Genomic DNA, 18137 nt, shown 5'->3' with positions numbered 1-18137 from the left:
TATGGGGTGTTGCGAGTAGATTGATGAGAGAAAAATACTATTTAATCAATTGGGCACAGCACCTTCACTGTCAGGAGAAGGAGCGTAGCAGGCCCTACTGTCGGGAGGAGGCGCAGCGGGGGACAACCACTGAAAAAATGACATGCCCTCTTAAAACTAGTTATAACTCCACTTCTGTTTGTGATATTAAGATTAAAAACAACTGCAGTGTGTTATATTAACTTATTAAGGAAAAGTCAAGGACGGAGGGGGGAATAATTCAAAATGGTGGAGTAATAAAACAATTAGACCCTGGGTCTCGACCCCGCCCTGTGCAACTGGGTCCTGGACTTCCTGACGGGCCGCCCCCAGGTGGTGAGGGTAGGTAAAAACATCTCCACCCCGCTTATCCTCAACACTGGGGCCCCACAAGGGTGCGTTCTGAGCCCTCTCCTGTACTCCCTGTTCACCCACGACTGCGTGGCCACGCACGCCTCCAACTCAATCATCAAGTTTGCGGCCGACACTACAGTTGTAGGCTTGATTACCAACAACGACGAGACGACCTACAGGGAGGAGGTGAGAGCCCTCGGAGTGTGGTGTCAGGAAAATAACCTCACACTCAACGTCAACAAAACAAAGGAGATGATTGTGGACTTCAGGAAACAGCAGAGGGAGCACCCCCCTATCCACATCGACGGGACAGTAGTGGAGATTTGTATGTCGCTCTGGATAAGAGCGTCTGCTAAATGACTTAAATGTAAATGTAATGTAAATGAGAAGGTGGAAAGTTTTAAGTTCCTCGGTGTACACATCACGGACAAACTGAATTGGTCCACCCACACAGACAGCGTTGTGAAGAAGGCGCAGCAGCGCCTCTTCAACCTCAGGAGGCTGAAGAAATTTGGCTTGTCACCAAAAGCACTCACAAACTTCTACAGATGCACAATCGAGAGCATCCTGTCGGGCTATATCACCGCCTGGTACGGCAACTGCTCCGCCCACAACCGTAAGGGTCTCCAGAGGGTAGTGAGGTCTGCACAACGCATCACCGGGGGCAAACTACCTGCCCTCCAGGACACCTACACCACCCGATGTCACAGGAAGGCCATAAAGATCATCAAGGGCAACAACCACCCGAGCCACTGCCTGTTCACCCCGCTATCATCCAGAAGGCCAGGTCAGTACAGGTGCATCAAAGCAGGGACCGAGAGACTGAAAAACAGCTTCTATCTCAAGGCCATCAGACTGTTAAACAGCCACCACTAACATTTAGTTGCCGCTGCCAACATACTGACTCAACTCCAGACACTTTAATAATGGGAATTGATGGAAATTATGTAAAAATGTATCACTAGCCACTTTAAACAATGCCACTTAATATAATGTTTACATACCCTATATTACTCATCTCATATGTATATGTATATACTGTACTCTATATCATCTACTGCATCTTGCCATCTTTATGTAATACAGTACATGTATCACTAGCCACTTTAAACTATGCCACTTTATGTTCATATACCCTACATTACTCATCTCATATGTATATACTGTACTCTATACCATCTACTGCATCTTGCCTATGCCGTTCTGTACCATCACTCATTCATATATCTTTATGTACGTATTCTTTATCCCTTTACACTTGTGTGTATAAGGTAGTAGTTGTGGAATTGTTAGGTTAGATTACTTGTTGGTTATTACTGCATTGTCGGAACTAGAAGCACAAGTATTTCGCTACACTCGCATTAACATCTGCTAACCATGTGTATGTGACAAATAAAATTAGATTTGATTTGATTTGATTAAATTCATGAGTAGTCCAAATTAGTGCTTTAGCGGTTCTAGTGATGAAACATCTAATATTCATTAATATGAAGTAACAAACACATTCCTAGCTGCAAACTAATGTCTCACTCTCTCTTCTTTCCATTTCATTTTGTGGCGGAGGATCATTTAAACACCTCCCACACGGTCCCAGCAGCCAGGCAACTGACAGACAGACAATGAAATAGCAGCAGCGGCAGGAAAGTGTGAAAGACAGAGATGGAAGATGGAATAAATACTTTCCCATCGAGCGAGGATCGAGAGCTACTTGGCCCACACCTTCAAGGTCATTTATGAGCTCCACAGAGACTGTCTGCCATTTTATTTAAGTTCCACTTTTTCAAGCGGCCTTTTCCTTTTTCTCTCAGCCTTCAATAGGAAGACCAGTCAGTCAAAACGAGAGGAAATAAACAGACATACTGTAAAACAGAAATACCGCAATGTTTGACTCTGAAAGGTCCATTGAAAGCACAATGTCATGTAAATGAACACTGAGGTAAGGGCCAGAGTTGGCTGGCTGACGGAACATCAGTAATGTAGATGTTGTTGTTTTTGTAACACTAGGGTTAGGGCCAAAGTTGGCTGGATAGTTTTTCTAGTTTTATTTTACTCTGTGTGTGTGTGTGTGTGTGTGTTGTGTTTGTGTTGTGTGTGGTCCTACCTGATCCTGTCTGTCCAGCCAGCGGTCCACCATGGGGTGGTTGGCGCTGAGTGAGGAGCGGGCAGTCTCTCTCTGGAACTGGGTGGTCCAAGCTGCTGAATCACGAGGGAGACTCCGGTACGCATCTCCATCCTTACCCTGCACACACGGAGGAGAGGCAATGTTTAATAACACATTTTGATACACAGTACATGCAGTATACTGTAATAAAACAATAGCATTCGATTGATACACAGTATATGCAGTATACTGTACTACACCAATAGTATTCGATTGATACACAGTATATGCAGTATACTGTACTACACCAATAGTATTCGATTGATACACAGTATATGCAGTGTACTGTACTACAACAATCGCATTCGATACAAGTCGACACACATATCCTAATTTACCCTGCAGACATGGAGGAGAGACAACGTTTAACACACAAAGTCACACTATAATCATTTGTTAGTATTCACACACACACACAAGAACATACATTATATTGTACATGTACTACGTCTCCAAAGTATGATGAAGTGCACATCGTCCAGCGCTACTTTTCGCTAAGCAATTCCATGCTGACATGACAGACAGATGAGATTGTGATGCTGTTAAATAGCTGTAATGTGATTGGCAGGTAGTCTAGCTTATCTTGGCCATGAGCCACACACTGATACAGTTCATTCCTATCTCAGTACACACACATGCTAAATTCTTGTCACTAATAGCCTGGCCACGTCACCGGGAGCCGCTTGGCGCCTTGGACCACAGCTTAGCTCTACTATCATATTGAGTGTGCTTCCCAAATGGCACACTATTCCCAACATACTGCACCTACTTTTGACTGGAGCCCTATGGGTTGTGCACTGTTTAGGGAATATGGTGCCATTTGGGACGCAGAGAGAATTAAGAACCTCTCGAAAACATTTCCTGTGAAGGTGAAATTAAACACCCACGGGCTATGCTAATTAGATCTCCATTTGTTGGAGTTTATAGAGCAAACACAGGTGGGGGGTGTGGGGTGTTACAGTCCAGACAGACATGTCAGGCCTGTCTCGGCCTAGAAAACCTACAGACCAAGGCTGCTGTTGGCTTCAGACAGCACATGTGTTTGTGTGTGGTGCCTGTCTGTGTGTGATACCGCTGGTGGCTACAGACTGTCAGACCAGTCTAGACCAGTCTAGACCAGCGTGGCCGACCCACAGCTGCTCCGTCACTATGTCGGTCAGGACAACATGCACTGGATAGGGCTGTTACGGTGACCGTATTACTGCCACACCGGCGGTCACGAGTCATGAGAGCAGTCAAATTCCACATGACCATTTAGTTACGGTAGATAGGTTTCTCCAAGCTCTGATGCTGCTGATGGTCATTAGATACCTACCAAACTTGCAAACTCCCTGGTACTCAGCACTTTGTTGTCCTTCTAATCACTCTGACATCAATGCAAATGGCATTGAGCTCATGTTGCACAACATTTCAATACGCTACACAATTACAGTGCCTTCGGAATCTATTCAGAACCCTTGACTTTCTCCACATTTTGTTACGTTACAGCCTTATTCTAAAGCTGATTAAATAAAAACAATTTCTCAGCAATCTACACACAATACCCCATAATGACAAAGTGAAAACAGGTTTTTAGACATTTTTGCGAATGCATTAAATATAAAAAACAGATTTACATAAGTATTCAGACCCTTTGCTATGAGACTAGAAATTGAGCTCTGGTGCATCCTGTTTCCATTGATCATCCTTGAGATGTTTGTAAAACTTGATTGGAGTCCACCTTTGGTAAATTCAATTGATTGGAAATGATTTGAAAAGACACACCTGTCTTAATAAGGTCTCACAGTTGACAGTGCATGTCAGAGCAAAAACCGAACCAAGAGGATGAAGGAATTGTCCGTAGAGCTCCGAGACAGGATTGTGATGAGGCACAGATCTGGGGAAGGGTACCAAAACACGTCTTCAGCAGTGAAGGTCCCCAAGAACACAGTCTTTCATCATTCATACATGGAAGAAGTTTGGAACCCACAAGACTCTTCCTAGAGCTGGCCGCCCAGCCAAACTGAGAAATCGAGGGAGAAGGGCCTTGGTCAGGGAGGTGACCAAGAACCCGATGATCACTCTGACAGAGCTCCAGAGTTCCTCTGTGGAGATGGGAGAACCTTCCAGAAGGACAACCATTTCTGCAGCACTCCACCAATCAGGCCTTTATGGTAGAGTGGCCAGACGGAAGCCACACCTCAATAAAAGACACATGACAGCCCGCTTGGAGTTTGCCAAAAGTCACCTAAAGATTCTCTGATCTGATGAAACCAAGATTGAACTATTTGGCCTTAATGCCAAGCGCCACATCTGGAGGAAACCTGGTACCATCCTTAAGGTGAAGCATGGTGGTGGCAGCATCATGCTCTGCGGATGTTTATCAGCGGCAGGGACTGGGAAACAAGTCAGGATAGAGGGAAAGATTAACAGAGTTAAGGAAAAAACAGAGAGATCCTTGATGAAAACCTGTTACAGAATGCTCAGGACCTCAGACTGGGGCAAAGGTTCACCTTCCAACAGGATAATGACCCTAAGCACACAGCCAAGACAACACAGGAGTGGCTTCGGGACAAGTCACTGAATGTCCTTGAGTGGCCCAGCCAGAGCCCGGACTTGAACCCGATCGAACATCTCTGGAGAGACCTGAAAATAGCTGTGCAGCGACGATCCCCATCCAACCTGACAGAGCTTGACAGGATCTGCAGAGAAGAATGGGAGAAACTCCCCAAATACAGATGTGCCAAGCTTGTAGCGTCATACCCAAGAAGACTCGATGCTGGAATCGCTGCCAAAGGTGCTTCAACAAAGCACTGAGTAAAGGGTCTGAACACTTATGTAAATGTGATATTTCTGTTTTTGTATTGTGTGTAGATTGATGAGGAAAAAACAAACAATTGAATCAATTGTAGAATAAGGCTGTAACGTAACAAAATGTGGAGAAAGTCAAGAGGTCTGAATACTTCCGAATGCACTTGTACATGAGAAAACAGCGTTCTGTAGGCTAGGCCTACTATATTTGTTTCTCAACTTTCCTAATATTAAAGCACATTGCTTATATTTACAAGAGGAGTATAGCCTACCTGGCTGGCATGTAAATGAACCATGGGAAAAGTGTCCTCCATTAGCTATTTAAGTGCATAGATGACATAAATTTTTTCCCCCTGCCCGTTTCGAGACAGGTGCATGATAACAGTACATTTTAAACAAAACAAATTTCACACATACAGTACCAGTCAAAAGTTAGAACACACCTGCTCATTCAAGGGTTTCTCTTTAGTTTTACTATTTTCTACATTGTAGAATAGTGAAGATATCAAAACTATGAAATAACACATATGGAATCATGTAGTAACCAAAAAAAAGTGTTAAACGAATCAAAATTGTTTTTATATTTGAGATTCTTCAAAGGAGCCACCCTTTGTTTTGATGACAGCTTTGCACACTCTTGGTCAACCAGCTTCATGTAGTCACCTGGAATGCATTTCAATTAACAGGTGTGCCTTGTTAAAAGTTAATTTGCGGAATTTATTTCCTTCGTTTGAGCCAATCAGTTGTGTTGTGACAAGGTAGGGGGAGGATTGCCCTATTTGGTAAAATACCAAGTCCATATTATGGTAATAACAGCTCAAATTAGCAAAGAAAAAATGACTGTCCATCATTACTTTAAGACATGAAGGACAGTGAATACGGAACATTTCAGGAACTTTTAACATTTCTTCAAGTGCAGTTGCAAAAACTATCGAGCGCTATGATGAAACTGGCTCTCATGAGGACCGCCGCCACAGGAAAGGAAGACCCAGAGTTCTCTGCTGTAGGGGATAAGTTCATGAGAGTTACCAGCCTCAGAAATTGCAGCCCAAATAAATGCTTCACAGTTAAAGTAACAGACACATCTCAACATCAACTGTTCAGAGGAGATTGTGTGAATCAGACATTCATGGTCAAATTGCTGCAAAGAAACCAAGGACACCAATTAGAAGTGTCAAAAAACCATCTCGAAGTTCGAAACAAAAAGGGAGACAACGTGGAGATAATAAATATATTTAGTTATTCCTTTAACTAAAGTAAACTAAATACAATTAACAATGGTGTGTGTAATCAGTAGTGTAAGTGAGTGGTTGCCTGCATAAATGTGATAATGGGGGGTGTTGAAGGTGCCAACGCAAACAAACAAAACAGCAACAACCAACATCTATCAGTGTGTCTGCATGGAGAGAGTCTCCTCAATGAATAGGGAAGTGGTGCATTTATCCTGGGACACACCCGAGCCCAGGTGTGTCCCATGTCGCTGACGACCCTCCCAGCTCCCCCCGCCGACATCCTAATAAGGAAAACAAGAGCAAAGAGAGAGAATACGGCAGACAGAGTGGGATGGTCGTCACAGAAGAAGAGACTTACTTGGGCCAAGAAACACCAGCAATGGACAATAGACCGTTGGAAATCTGTCCTTTGGTCCAAATTGAGATTTTCAGTTCCAACCGCCGTGTCTTTGTGAGACGCAGAGTATGTGAACGGATGATCTCCGTATGTGTGGTTCCCACCGTGAAGCATGGATGAGGAGGTGTGATGGTGTGGGGTGCTTTGCTGGTGACACTGTGATTTATTTTGAAATCAAGGCACACTTAACCAGCATGGTTACCACAGCATTCTGCAGCGATTCGCCATCCCATCTGGTTCGCGCTTAGTGGGACTATCATTTGTTTTTCAACAGGACAATGACTCAACACACCTACAGGCTATGTAAGGGCTCTTTGACCAAGAAGGAGAGTGATGGAGTGCTGCATCAGATGACCTGGCCTCCACAATCAACCGACCTCAACCCAATTAAAATTATTTGGAATGAGTTGGACCGCAGAGTGAAGGAAAAGCAGACAACAAGTGCTCAGCATATGTGGGAACTCCTTCAAGACTGTTGGAAAAGCATTCCAGGTCAAACTGGTTGAGAGAATACCAAGAGTGTTCAAAGCTGTCATCAAGGCACAGGGAAGCTACTTTGAAGAATCTAAAATATATTTTGATATGTTTCACACTTTTTGGTTACTACATTATTCCATATGTGTTATTTCATAGTTTTGATGTCTTCACTATTATTCTACAATGTAGAAAATAATAAAAAATAAAGAAAAACCCTTGAATGAGTAGGTGTGTTCAAACTTTTGACTGGTACTTTATATTATTTAGTATATGTAAAAACAATATTAAATCAAGAATAGTTTGATGGGTGACAATATAAGCCTATCACTTGTGAATTATATATTATCACTTATGTATGATGCCTGCTTAAGGCAAGAAACAGCACAAGCCTTTTTTTGTGTGACTATTTAAAATCATAGTCGTACACCTCATGTAGCCTAGCCCATAGGCCTATATGTTCAGATAGGATTTGTATCACAATGAAAGTGGCCAAATAACTTCTTAAAATGAAGCACATTAATCCTCTTTACAACGGGCGTACAGCCTGACTGGCATACACACGTAAGTGTCATGTTTGATGAAGATAATTTTCACATAAAAATGCACCTTTATAATCGCATTTGCGGTCACTTTCGAGAATGGTGTTTTCCTGCTAATGGAACATTTGTGCTTATAGCCTACCTCCATGTGTGGATAGTTCATCAATGTTCTGATCTGTTGTGTCAGGCTCATTGCTTAAAACTGTTTTTGTCATGCTAGTGGTTGTATTAATTTGGGATCTATCGCATCCCACAACTGTCCCAGACTATATTTGGAATACTTATTTCTCGCACAGAATAGGTAAACTTTTGTACTATGGGGGATAGTAAATTGACATAGGCTAGGGCTTTTGCAGTTCGCTAGGCCTATTCATCTTGTTGGCTGACGAAATGTATTACAAATCAGAACATATAGCCCAACGATTGTATCACAACTAAAATGACATAACTCTAAATTAAGCATTTCGGAGTACCTGTGTCTTTGTTCACCGCTCATCACAGAATAGCCGCATGTGCTTCAAATCGTTTGGAGAAAATATCCTTTATATTTTATTCAGCTATGTTCAATTGTATTCTTCATACTATGAAATAATATAAAATAATGCCTCAAAATTCTAAGCAAATCTTGTCTGCTAAATGAACTAGTGTAACCCACAGCTGAGCTAAATGACTAACGCCCCGTAGCACTCACTTCATGAAGTGCTTTGAGAGATTAGTCAAGGATCATATCACTTCCACCCTACCTGACACCCTAAACCCACTCCAATTTGCTTACCACCCCAATAGTTCCATAGACGACGCAATCGCAGTCACACTGCCCTATCCCATGTGGACAAGAGGAATACCTATGTAAGAATGCTGTTCATCGACTACAGCTCAGCATTTAACACCATAGTACCCTCCAAACTCGTCATTAAGCTCGAGACCCTGGGGCTCAACCCCGCCCTGTGCAACTGGGTCCTGGACTTTCTGACAGACCGCCCCCAGGTGGTGAGGGTAGAAAACAACATCTCCACCCCGCTGATCCTCAACACCCACGAGGGTGCGTTCTCAGCCCTCTCCTGTACTCCCTGTTCACCCACGACTGCATGGTCATGCACACCTCTAACTCAATCATCAAGTTTGCAGACGACACTACAGTGGTAGGCTTGATTACCAACAATGACGAGACAGCATACAGGGAGGAGGTGAGGGCCCTCGGAGTGTGGTGTCAGGAAAATAACCTCACACTCAATGTCAACAAAACAAAGGAGATGATCGTGGACTTCAGGAAACAGCAGAGGGTGCACCCCCCTATCCACATAGACAGGACAGTAGTGGAGAAGGTGGAAAGTTTTAAGTTCCTCGGCGTACACATCACGGACAAACTGAATTGGTCCACCCACAGAGACAGCGTGGTGAAGAAGGCGCAACAGCGCCTCTTCAACCTCAGGAGGCTGAAGAAATTTGGCTTGTCACCAAAAGCACTCACAAACTTTTACAGATGCACAATCGAGAGCCTCCTGTCGGACTGTATCACCGCCTGGTACGGCAACTGCTCCGCACACAACCGTAAGGCTCTCCAGAGGGTAGTGAGGTCTGCACAACGCATCACCAGGGGCAAACTACCTGCCCTCCAGGACACCTACACCACCCGATGTCACAGGAAGCCCAAAAAGAGCATCAAGGACAACAACCACCCGAACCACTGCCTGTTCACCCCGCTATCATCCAGAAGGCGAGGTCAGTACAGGTGCATCAAAGCTGGGACCGAGAGACTGAAAAACAGCTTCTATCTCAAGGCCATCAGACTGTTAAACAGCCATCACTAACATTGAGTGGCTGCTGCCAACATACTGACTCAAATCTCTAGCCACTTTAATAATAAAAAATTGGATGTAATAAATGTCTCAATGTCACTTTAAACAATGCCACTTTATATAATGTTTACATACCCTACATTACTCATCTCATATGTACAGTGGAGAGAACAAGTATTGGATACACTGCCGATTTTGCAGGTTTTCCTGCTTACAAAGCATGTAGAGGTCTGTAATTTTTATCATAGGTACACTTCAACTGTGAGAGACGGAATCTAAAACAAAAATCCATAAAATTAATTTGCAGACTTCTACATGCTTTGTAAGTAGGAAAACCTGCAAAATCGGCAGTGTATCCAATACTTGTTCTCCCCACTGTATATACTGTACTCTATACCATCTACTGCATCTTGCCTATGCCGTTCGGCCACTGCTCATCCATATATTTATATGTACATATTCTTATTCATTCCTTTGCACTTGTGTGTAAAAGGTAGTTGTTGTGAAATTGTTAGACTACTTGTTAGATATTACTGCATGGTCGGAACAAGAAGCACAACCACTAACCATGTGTATGTGACCATTGTATGTAAAAGCATGTGTATGTAAAATTGTATTTGATTTGAAAGGTCAGCATCAGAGTCTTGTAGGCTATGGGTGGAAGTTTAGGGATGCTAAATGTGTTTATGTTAATTAACGGTCAATTACCGGGAGATCGGGAGATTTGCTTGACAATCACCGGCTGACAAAATGTCATGACCACCACAGCCCTAGCACTAGATACTCCAAAAAGTTCTGCCCGGCAACACTCCTGAGGGAGATCATGTATGTCTCCTGTATGCTAAAACAATCCATATGGTTTACTAGAGCTGAATGCAGCGTGACCAAGGACCACGGCTGAGGAAGGACAGGAGGAAGGAGGCCGGAGAGAGAGGCTGAAGGAAGGGAAGGGGTGCAGACAGGGCCATAAAGATACGGGTCAGAGGCCTATTGAGACGCCTGGTCTCAATGATAACCATCACAGTCACAACATACAAACCGTGCTCCGTTCACACAGCACAACACAGGCAGACAAGAGACAAAGGAGTCCACTCTTGAATTTTTTACGACTTATAAAACGACACAGAAAACACAAATCCAGAGAGGCTGTAAATCATCGAGCACATATTTACTGCTGGCTCTGCTAAACCTGTTTAGTGCTCGGTGCTAAGCACAAAGGCTTAGCTAGCTAAGAGGAGAGAGGAAAGGAGGGAGCAGAGTTGACAGATGCATTGTAAAGTCATTGAGGAACGTCAAGATTTTACAATGCTAGCTTGATGAATCAAGAGTCCCATCGGCTATATATCACTATATTGAGATGATGTAGGAAAAATGGACGATTCATCTGTTGAAGTCATAGGAAACAGGGCAAATATAATGAGTGGAACGTGGCGTGCGAAGCTCAAGTCAAGCAGCTGTAGACAAAGCAAAGTGGTCTTTGAAAATATGGTACATTTTCTGTCCATATGTTTTGGTCAGAAATTAGCCGGTAAAATATGAATAGTTTTGATGTTTTGTTAACGTGTTTCATTTTGGATTCAACTTTCTGCCAAGATGAAATATTCTATAGCCAGAGCGGTCTAAATATACTGTATTTAACATCAAGTCGTTAACAGATGAGAATAGACAGAGGCATATCGAGCAACAATGCCACTGACTCCATCTGCTTAAGCCTATGATATTAAACCAAAAAGTCTGTATTCTGCCACCAAATGAAAGGTACAATAACAGACTTATTATTTATGTCTCCGTTTTCCCCCTGTAGCCTCTTGGAAGCGACGAGCGGCGTGCAGTAAGATTATGGCGCCGGTGACAACTAAAGTGCTTTTAAATAGGATTATCATCCAACGCTCTAATCATGTCGAGGGTTGCTGTGTCACATTCTGAGCACTCCATCTTCCCCTTCTTCCCTCCATCTCATTTGGAATATCAGTTGTTTCAAAGCACTAAAGGCTTGTCGGCAGCCATTTTGATCTAGTTAATAGGCCTAGCTGTTCTTTTTTAAGCTTCAGGGAGGGTGAACCCTAAAATAAGCTTTTCACATTCACTTCTGGTTCACATCAGACGACCCTCAAAAGTAAATTAGAACAAAGGATATATGCTCAAAGCTGTGATCTTCATTATTTTCAATAAAGAATAGGGGTTAGCTTCCTAAAAGTGGTGGGTAAAGGATTAACTAAGGGGTTAATGACCAGTATCCTTGAAGCTGAATGACATTTCAGGCAGGGTGGTACTACCAGAGTCGTGTTCAGTAGGGCACACCGTACCAAAATGGACAACAAAAACACACACTTTTAATTGGTCCTCATTTAAGTCCTGTAGATCACTTCATTACTCCCTTTTTGTTTATAAAGCTCTACTACAGAAGCTTCCGACCTACCTCACTTCACTGTTAAAATAAAAAAAAATGACACACCAAATCCATTCACAGGGATGGTTAACTCTTGAGGTTCCATTAGTACGTACCGATCTAGGTAAATCCGCCTTCAGTTTGAATGCCTCCCATTTTTGGAATAGCCTACAAAACTCCCTACATCTTGACTCTCGGGTGCATCTAGGGCAGTTTAGGACTTTAATGTTGAATGAATTAAATGAGAATTGCAAATGTTTGGATTGAATGTAAAATGGGGAGTTTGAAGCTGTCATGTTGATTCTGTAATTTGTAGTTAATTTTATTTGTATTGATCATATAGAACTTGTTGTATTGTTGTCGTCAGGGCACCATTGTAAATGAGTAGTACCTCCCTGTTACAAAACGTTTTGTCCCTACTGGGCATGACCTAGGTCATGAGGTTGGGATAGTTCACTGTACTGTACCAGGCTATTGGTCCCTGTGTTCTGGCTATGGCTGTGTTAGGATAAGGGTTAGGTTTTGGGTTACTGTACCTTGCGCTCCAGGCTGTTGGTCCCAGTGTTTTGGCTGTGGCTGTGGTGGTGGTTGTGCTTGCGAAAGCCTGCCGTGGTGGACCATCGTGTGGGGTTCTTACGGGATGGTTCCTCCGGTGCTGTATGTGGGTCACCCAGGGGAAGGCCTGCCAGAGAGGGGTCGCTACTGCGCCGAACATGGAGAGGCATGTCTAGAGAGAGAGGGAAGCGGGAGAGAAAGAAAGAGAGAGAGGGAAGGGGAGAGAAAGATAGAGAAAGAGGGAAGGGGAGAGAAAGATAGAGAAAGAGCGGAGAGAGAGACAAAGAGAGACAGGGGGGAGAGAGAGACAGACGGGAGAGAGAGAGACAGAGAGAGAGGGGAGAGAGACAGAAAGAGAAAGAGGGGAGAGAGAGAGACAGAGAGAGAAAGAGGGGAGAGAGACAGGGGAGAAAGGGAAAGAGGGGAGAGAGAAAGAGAAAGCGAGAGAGAGGGGAGAGAGAGACGAGAGAGACGGAGAGACAAAGGGGAAAGAGAGAGACAGAGGAGAGAGAGAGAAAGAGAGAGAGACAGATAGAGGGAGAGAGAGAGACAGAGAGAGAGAGAAAGGTTAGCATATCACATATTGTACAGTACACCTGAAAAACACATTAGCGCTGTTACTACTTAATAAATATTGACTTACTCCTTGACTGCAAGTCTCTACACTACAGGGTCTATTTTTTTTAAATGTAACCTTTATTTAACTAGGCAAGTCAGTTACGAAACAAATTATTTTTTACAATGACGTCCTATGTGCTGACTGTCACTGTATCATTTTCCACCAGAATACCAGCCAACAACATCCCACACAGTACCTATCGGGCAGGCTATTGTGTGACTGTAAAACACATGGGAAATAGTTGTGAAGCTGCAGTGCCTGGTCTTCTGAGCCCCAATGAAACACTAGACTGAACTGTGGGCCGTTTAGCTTGGCTGTGGCCCGTGACTACAGATAGTAGAGAGCTGTTCCCTGCTTGTCCCTGGGCTGTAATGGAATTCAACTACAGGGCATGTACTCTACTGTATCTGCAAGCCGAGGCCGATCCCAGGCAGCCAGCCATATAAAAGTGTTGGGCTGTGACGGTAATTGAATAACCGTGTAACTGACGGTTATGGATGAGGACGTTATGAAAATATAATAATATATATATATATTTTTTACTTTATCTAATAGCGTGAATGTGTAAACTAACGATTATAAACAATTGTATTGCTAACTTAGTCTGTCTATTAAACCTTCTACATCTCCTCCTCTTTCCAGCTGTCGTGTGATGCTGGAGTAGCTATGCAGGGGGATGTAGAGTGCTATATGTTATGGCACTTCAGTAAAACAAATGTTTTGATGCGTGGTCTTTCTTTTATACAGTCAATAAATATATTGGTCTTCTATTAAAAAAGGTTGGATGTGTCTGATCCATCATTAATTATTCAACAGCAGTAGACAAGGTTGTTCTGGCTCTGAGGCCTATAACGCACTAATGTTATGTCAAATGGTCAGTGCGCCAATCCTTCCCAACCTGGCATGGTATAATTTGATACGGAATCTTCTCTTAATTTATACACGAATCAACTTTGGACGCCCTACTATTTCTCAAAGTAGAATAGTACACAGTGTTGGCTCCTGTGCACTTTTATGAATGCCCATGTTGGAAGCCTACTGTTTGTAAAACAGGCAATTGAGCGTTAATCCCTATCATTTGGTTACATTCATTTCTGTTAATGCATGTATTAATTACAGCAATTTACCGTTCACATTCTCGGAGAGGAAATGTTGTTTGCAGAGTTCACAACCCGCTACACTTACGAGAAACAAGTTTTGTTTTATTTCAAACCAATATTTACGTGCTCCATGAGAGCAATGAGCGTGTGTCTGGTTTCTACAGTTGAAGTCGGAAGTTTACATACACCTTAGCCAAATACATTTAAACTCAGTTTTTCACAATTCCTGACATTTAATCCAAGTAAAAATTCCCTGTCTTAGGTCAGTTAGGATCCCCACTTTATATTAAGAATGTGAAATGTCATAATAATAGTAGAGAGAATGATTTATTTCAGCGTTTCTTTCTTTCATCACATTCCCAGTGGGTCAGAAGTTTACATACACTCAATTAGTATTTGGTAGCATTGCCATTAAATTGTTTAACTTGGGTCAAACGTTTCGGGTAGCCTTCCACAAGCTTCCCACAATAAGCTGGGTGAATTTTGGCCCATTCCTCCTGACAGAGCTGGTGTAACTGAGTCAGGTTTGTAGGCCTCCTTGCTCGCACACACTTTTTCAGTTCTGCCCACAAATGTTCTATAGGATTGAGGTCAGAGCTTTGTGATGGCCACTCCAGTACCTTGACTTTGTTGTCCTTAAGCCATTTTGCCACAACTTTGGAAGTACGCTTGGGGTCATTGTCCATTTGGAAGACCCATTTGCGACCAAGCTTTAACTTCCTGACTGATGTATTGAGATGTTGCTTCAATATATCCACGTAATTTTCCTGCCTCATGATGCCATCTATTTGTTAAGTGCACCAGTCCCTCCTGCAGCAAAGCACCCCCACAACATGATGCTACCACCCCTGTGCCTCACGGTTGGGATGGTGTTCTTTGGCTTGCAAGCCTCCCCTTTTTTCTCCAAACATAACGATGGTCATTATGGCCAAACAGTTCTATTTTTGTTTCATCAGACCAGAGAACATTTCTCCAAAAACTACTATCTTTGTACCCATGTGCAGTAGCAAACAGCAGTCTGGCTTTCTTATGGCGGTTTGCTGAATGGCCTTTCATGTTATGTCGATATAGGACTCATTTTACTGTGGATATAGATACTTTGTACCTGATTCCTCCAGCATCCTCACAATGTCCTTTGCTGTTGTTCTGGGATAGATTCACACTTTTTGCAACAAAGTACGTTCATCTCTAGGAGACAGAACGCGTCTCCTTCCTGAGCGGTTTGACGGCTGCGTGGTCCCATGTTGTTTATACTTGCATACTATTGTTTGTACAGACGAACATGGTACCTTCAGGCGTTTGGAAATTGCTCCCAAGAATGAACCAGACTCGTGGAGGTCTACAAAAAAAAAACTGAGGTCTTGTTTGGCCAAACAATCTTGGTTTCATCAGACCAGAGAATCTTGTTTCTCATGGTCTGAGAGTCTTTTGGTTACCATTTGGCAAACTCCTAATGGGCTGTCATGTGCCTTTTACTGTGGAGTCGCTTCCGTCTGGCCACTCAACCATAATGGCCATCTCCACAGAGGAACTCCGGAGCTCTGTCAGTGTGACCATTGTGCTCTTGGACACCTCCCTGACCAAGGCCATTCTTCCCCGATTGCTCAGTTTGGCCGGGCAGCCATCTGTAGGATGAGTCTTGGTGGTCCCACACTTCTTCTATTTAAGAATGATGGAGGCCACGGTGTCCTTGGGGGACCTTCAATGCTGCAGACATTTTTTGGTACCCTTCCCCAGATCTGTGCCTCGACACAATCCTGTCTCGGAGCTCTACGGACAATTCCTTCGATCTCTTGGTTTGGTTTTTGCTCTGACACGCACTGTCAGCTGTGGGACCTTATATAGACAGGTGTGTGCCTTTACAAATCGTGTCCAATCAAATGAATTTACCAAAGCTGAATCAAGTTGTAGAAACATGTCAAGGATAATCAATGGAAACAGGATGCACCTGAGCTCACTTTAGAGTGTCATTGCCAAGGGTCTAAACACGTATTTAACACAACAACAAAAAATGAAAAATAAAAACTTTGGGGTATTGTGTGTAGATTGATGAGGGAAAATAAATATTGTAAGCTTTAGTTTATAGTGAAGAGAGGAGAGAGAAAAGTACTGGGAGGCCTGGTCTCCTCACTGATAATGGCCTGTTTCTCTGTAACCTCTCCTTCATCTTCATCACCATCCTCATATGACACTTCTCACTGATCACAGGACCCAAGGACTGAGTCCCAGATGGCACCATATTCCCTATTTTGCGCACTACATTTGATCAGGGCCCATAGAGCTCTAGTCAAAAGGAGTGCACTATATAGGGATTATGGTGCCATTTGGAATAAAGACATGGAGTGGCCAACGAGCCTGAGTAGCCCTCATACTTTAAAATGGGTGTTGAAGTGGGTAGGATATCTTTGCATATGCTGCAATACCACTCTCTATTGCTCTCCCATGCATAAGAAGGATTCTTGCCAGGTACTGCACACTACACCTGGCATTCCTGGTTTTAAATTGTAAGTAGTTGTGGGGTGAAGTGCTTTGGTCCTCCAAAGGCCATATGGATTTGTTTACGGCTTGATACAGTCCTGCTCACAACATACATAATTATGCAAATACCAGGGCAACCACCTGTCATCTTTCAACAGATACTCAGACAGCATATGCCCACATTCTGCCTCCCATCTGATAGCTACACTCTGTGTGTGTGGGAGTGTGTGTGTGTGGTGTGTGGTGTGTGAAGGTGCATGATTGATTCTGTGTGTGTGTGTGTGTGTGTGTCAGGATGACTGGGAGGCATGCAGAGAGAGAAAAGGGTCTCAGCTATGTTATTCCTAAATTATGGCCCAAGGAATTCAATAATGATTTTTAATACACGGTCCTTCCCTGTCAATGGCCAGTTCATGTCTAGTTCAGGGTTCGAATGACGAGCCACCTCAGAGGGATTGTAATTATATAACACCCCCTCCCCACACACACACGAACACACCCCTATTCCCCCCGTTCCACGTCCGTCCAGGATTATATTAAATGATTATTACCACAAGGCCTAGACAAGACTGGAGGAAATAGGGAGGGGGAGAGGAAATGAGAGAGGGAGGGAAGGGGAGAGAGAGGATGATGAAATGACATCGGCGTGCATGGACTTGGCCTCAATAAATGATGTTACAAATTGCTGTGGCAAGGACTCATATTAGTGAGCTTTGACATACTGTATATTATACAAGCACATCCATAATAGACCTTGGATGTAGAGGGGGATATTGTTCAACACCCAGACCTAGAAAGCCTTCATCTACACTGTAATGATAATCACAGATGACGGTCAGGGCAGGGCGATGATGGACCTATCAACCTACCCTGAATACTGTATGGCTTTCTTCCTGTTTTTGTTCACTCCTCTCATCCTGGAGTGGGCCAAAAGTGGCTCTGAAATCCATGGGAGAAAGGGATTGGAGATGGGAAATGTTGAAATATTGACCAGATGTGTATGATCACTGTGAATAGGGGCGGTGAACACAGAGGGAGAGGCAGACAGACATATCTCCCTCTCTTTATTCCCTTTTAAGCAGCCTCACATGAACAAATAAGAAATCTAGAGGGTATATTGCCGGGTTCAACCAGGTAGCTCTGAGCACACAGGCTGAACAGGTCCTGTTCTTACAGAGCCACTCACTTATTTCACTCACTCTCCCTTTGATGGTATGTTCACCAAACCC

General features: G+C 43.4%; 1 protein-coding gene across 4 annotated transcripts in view; it reads right to left on the bottom strand.

Moving 5' to 3' along the window:
- The window catches only part of LOC139583730 (partitioning defective 3 homolog), a 599078-nt gene that overhangs the window by 338671 nt on the left and 242270 nt on the right, over positions 1-18137 (bottom strand). For all 4 annotated transcript variants that reach the window (XM_071415128.1, XM_071415130.1, XM_071415129.1 and 1 more), the window contains exons 4-5: positions 12693-12883; positions 2474-2611 (exon numbers count right to left, since the gene is read on the bottom strand). In XM_071415128.1, coding sequence (XP_071271229.1) covers positions 2474-2611; positions 12693-12883 — 329 coding nt within the window. The remainder of the gene's footprint in view (positions 1-2473; positions 2612-12692; positions 12884-18137) is intronic.

Source organism: Salvelinus alpinus, chromosome 8, assembly GCF_045679555.1.
Source record: "Salvelinus alpinus chromosome 8, SLU_Salpinus.1, whole genome shotgun sequence".
NCBI lineage: Eukaryota > Metazoa > Chordata > Actinopteri > Salmoniformes > Salmonidae > Salvelinus > Salvelinus alpinus.
The sequence above is the reverse complement of the archived record's forward strand: the minus strand, read 5'-3'. Positions and strand labels throughout refer to the sequence as shown.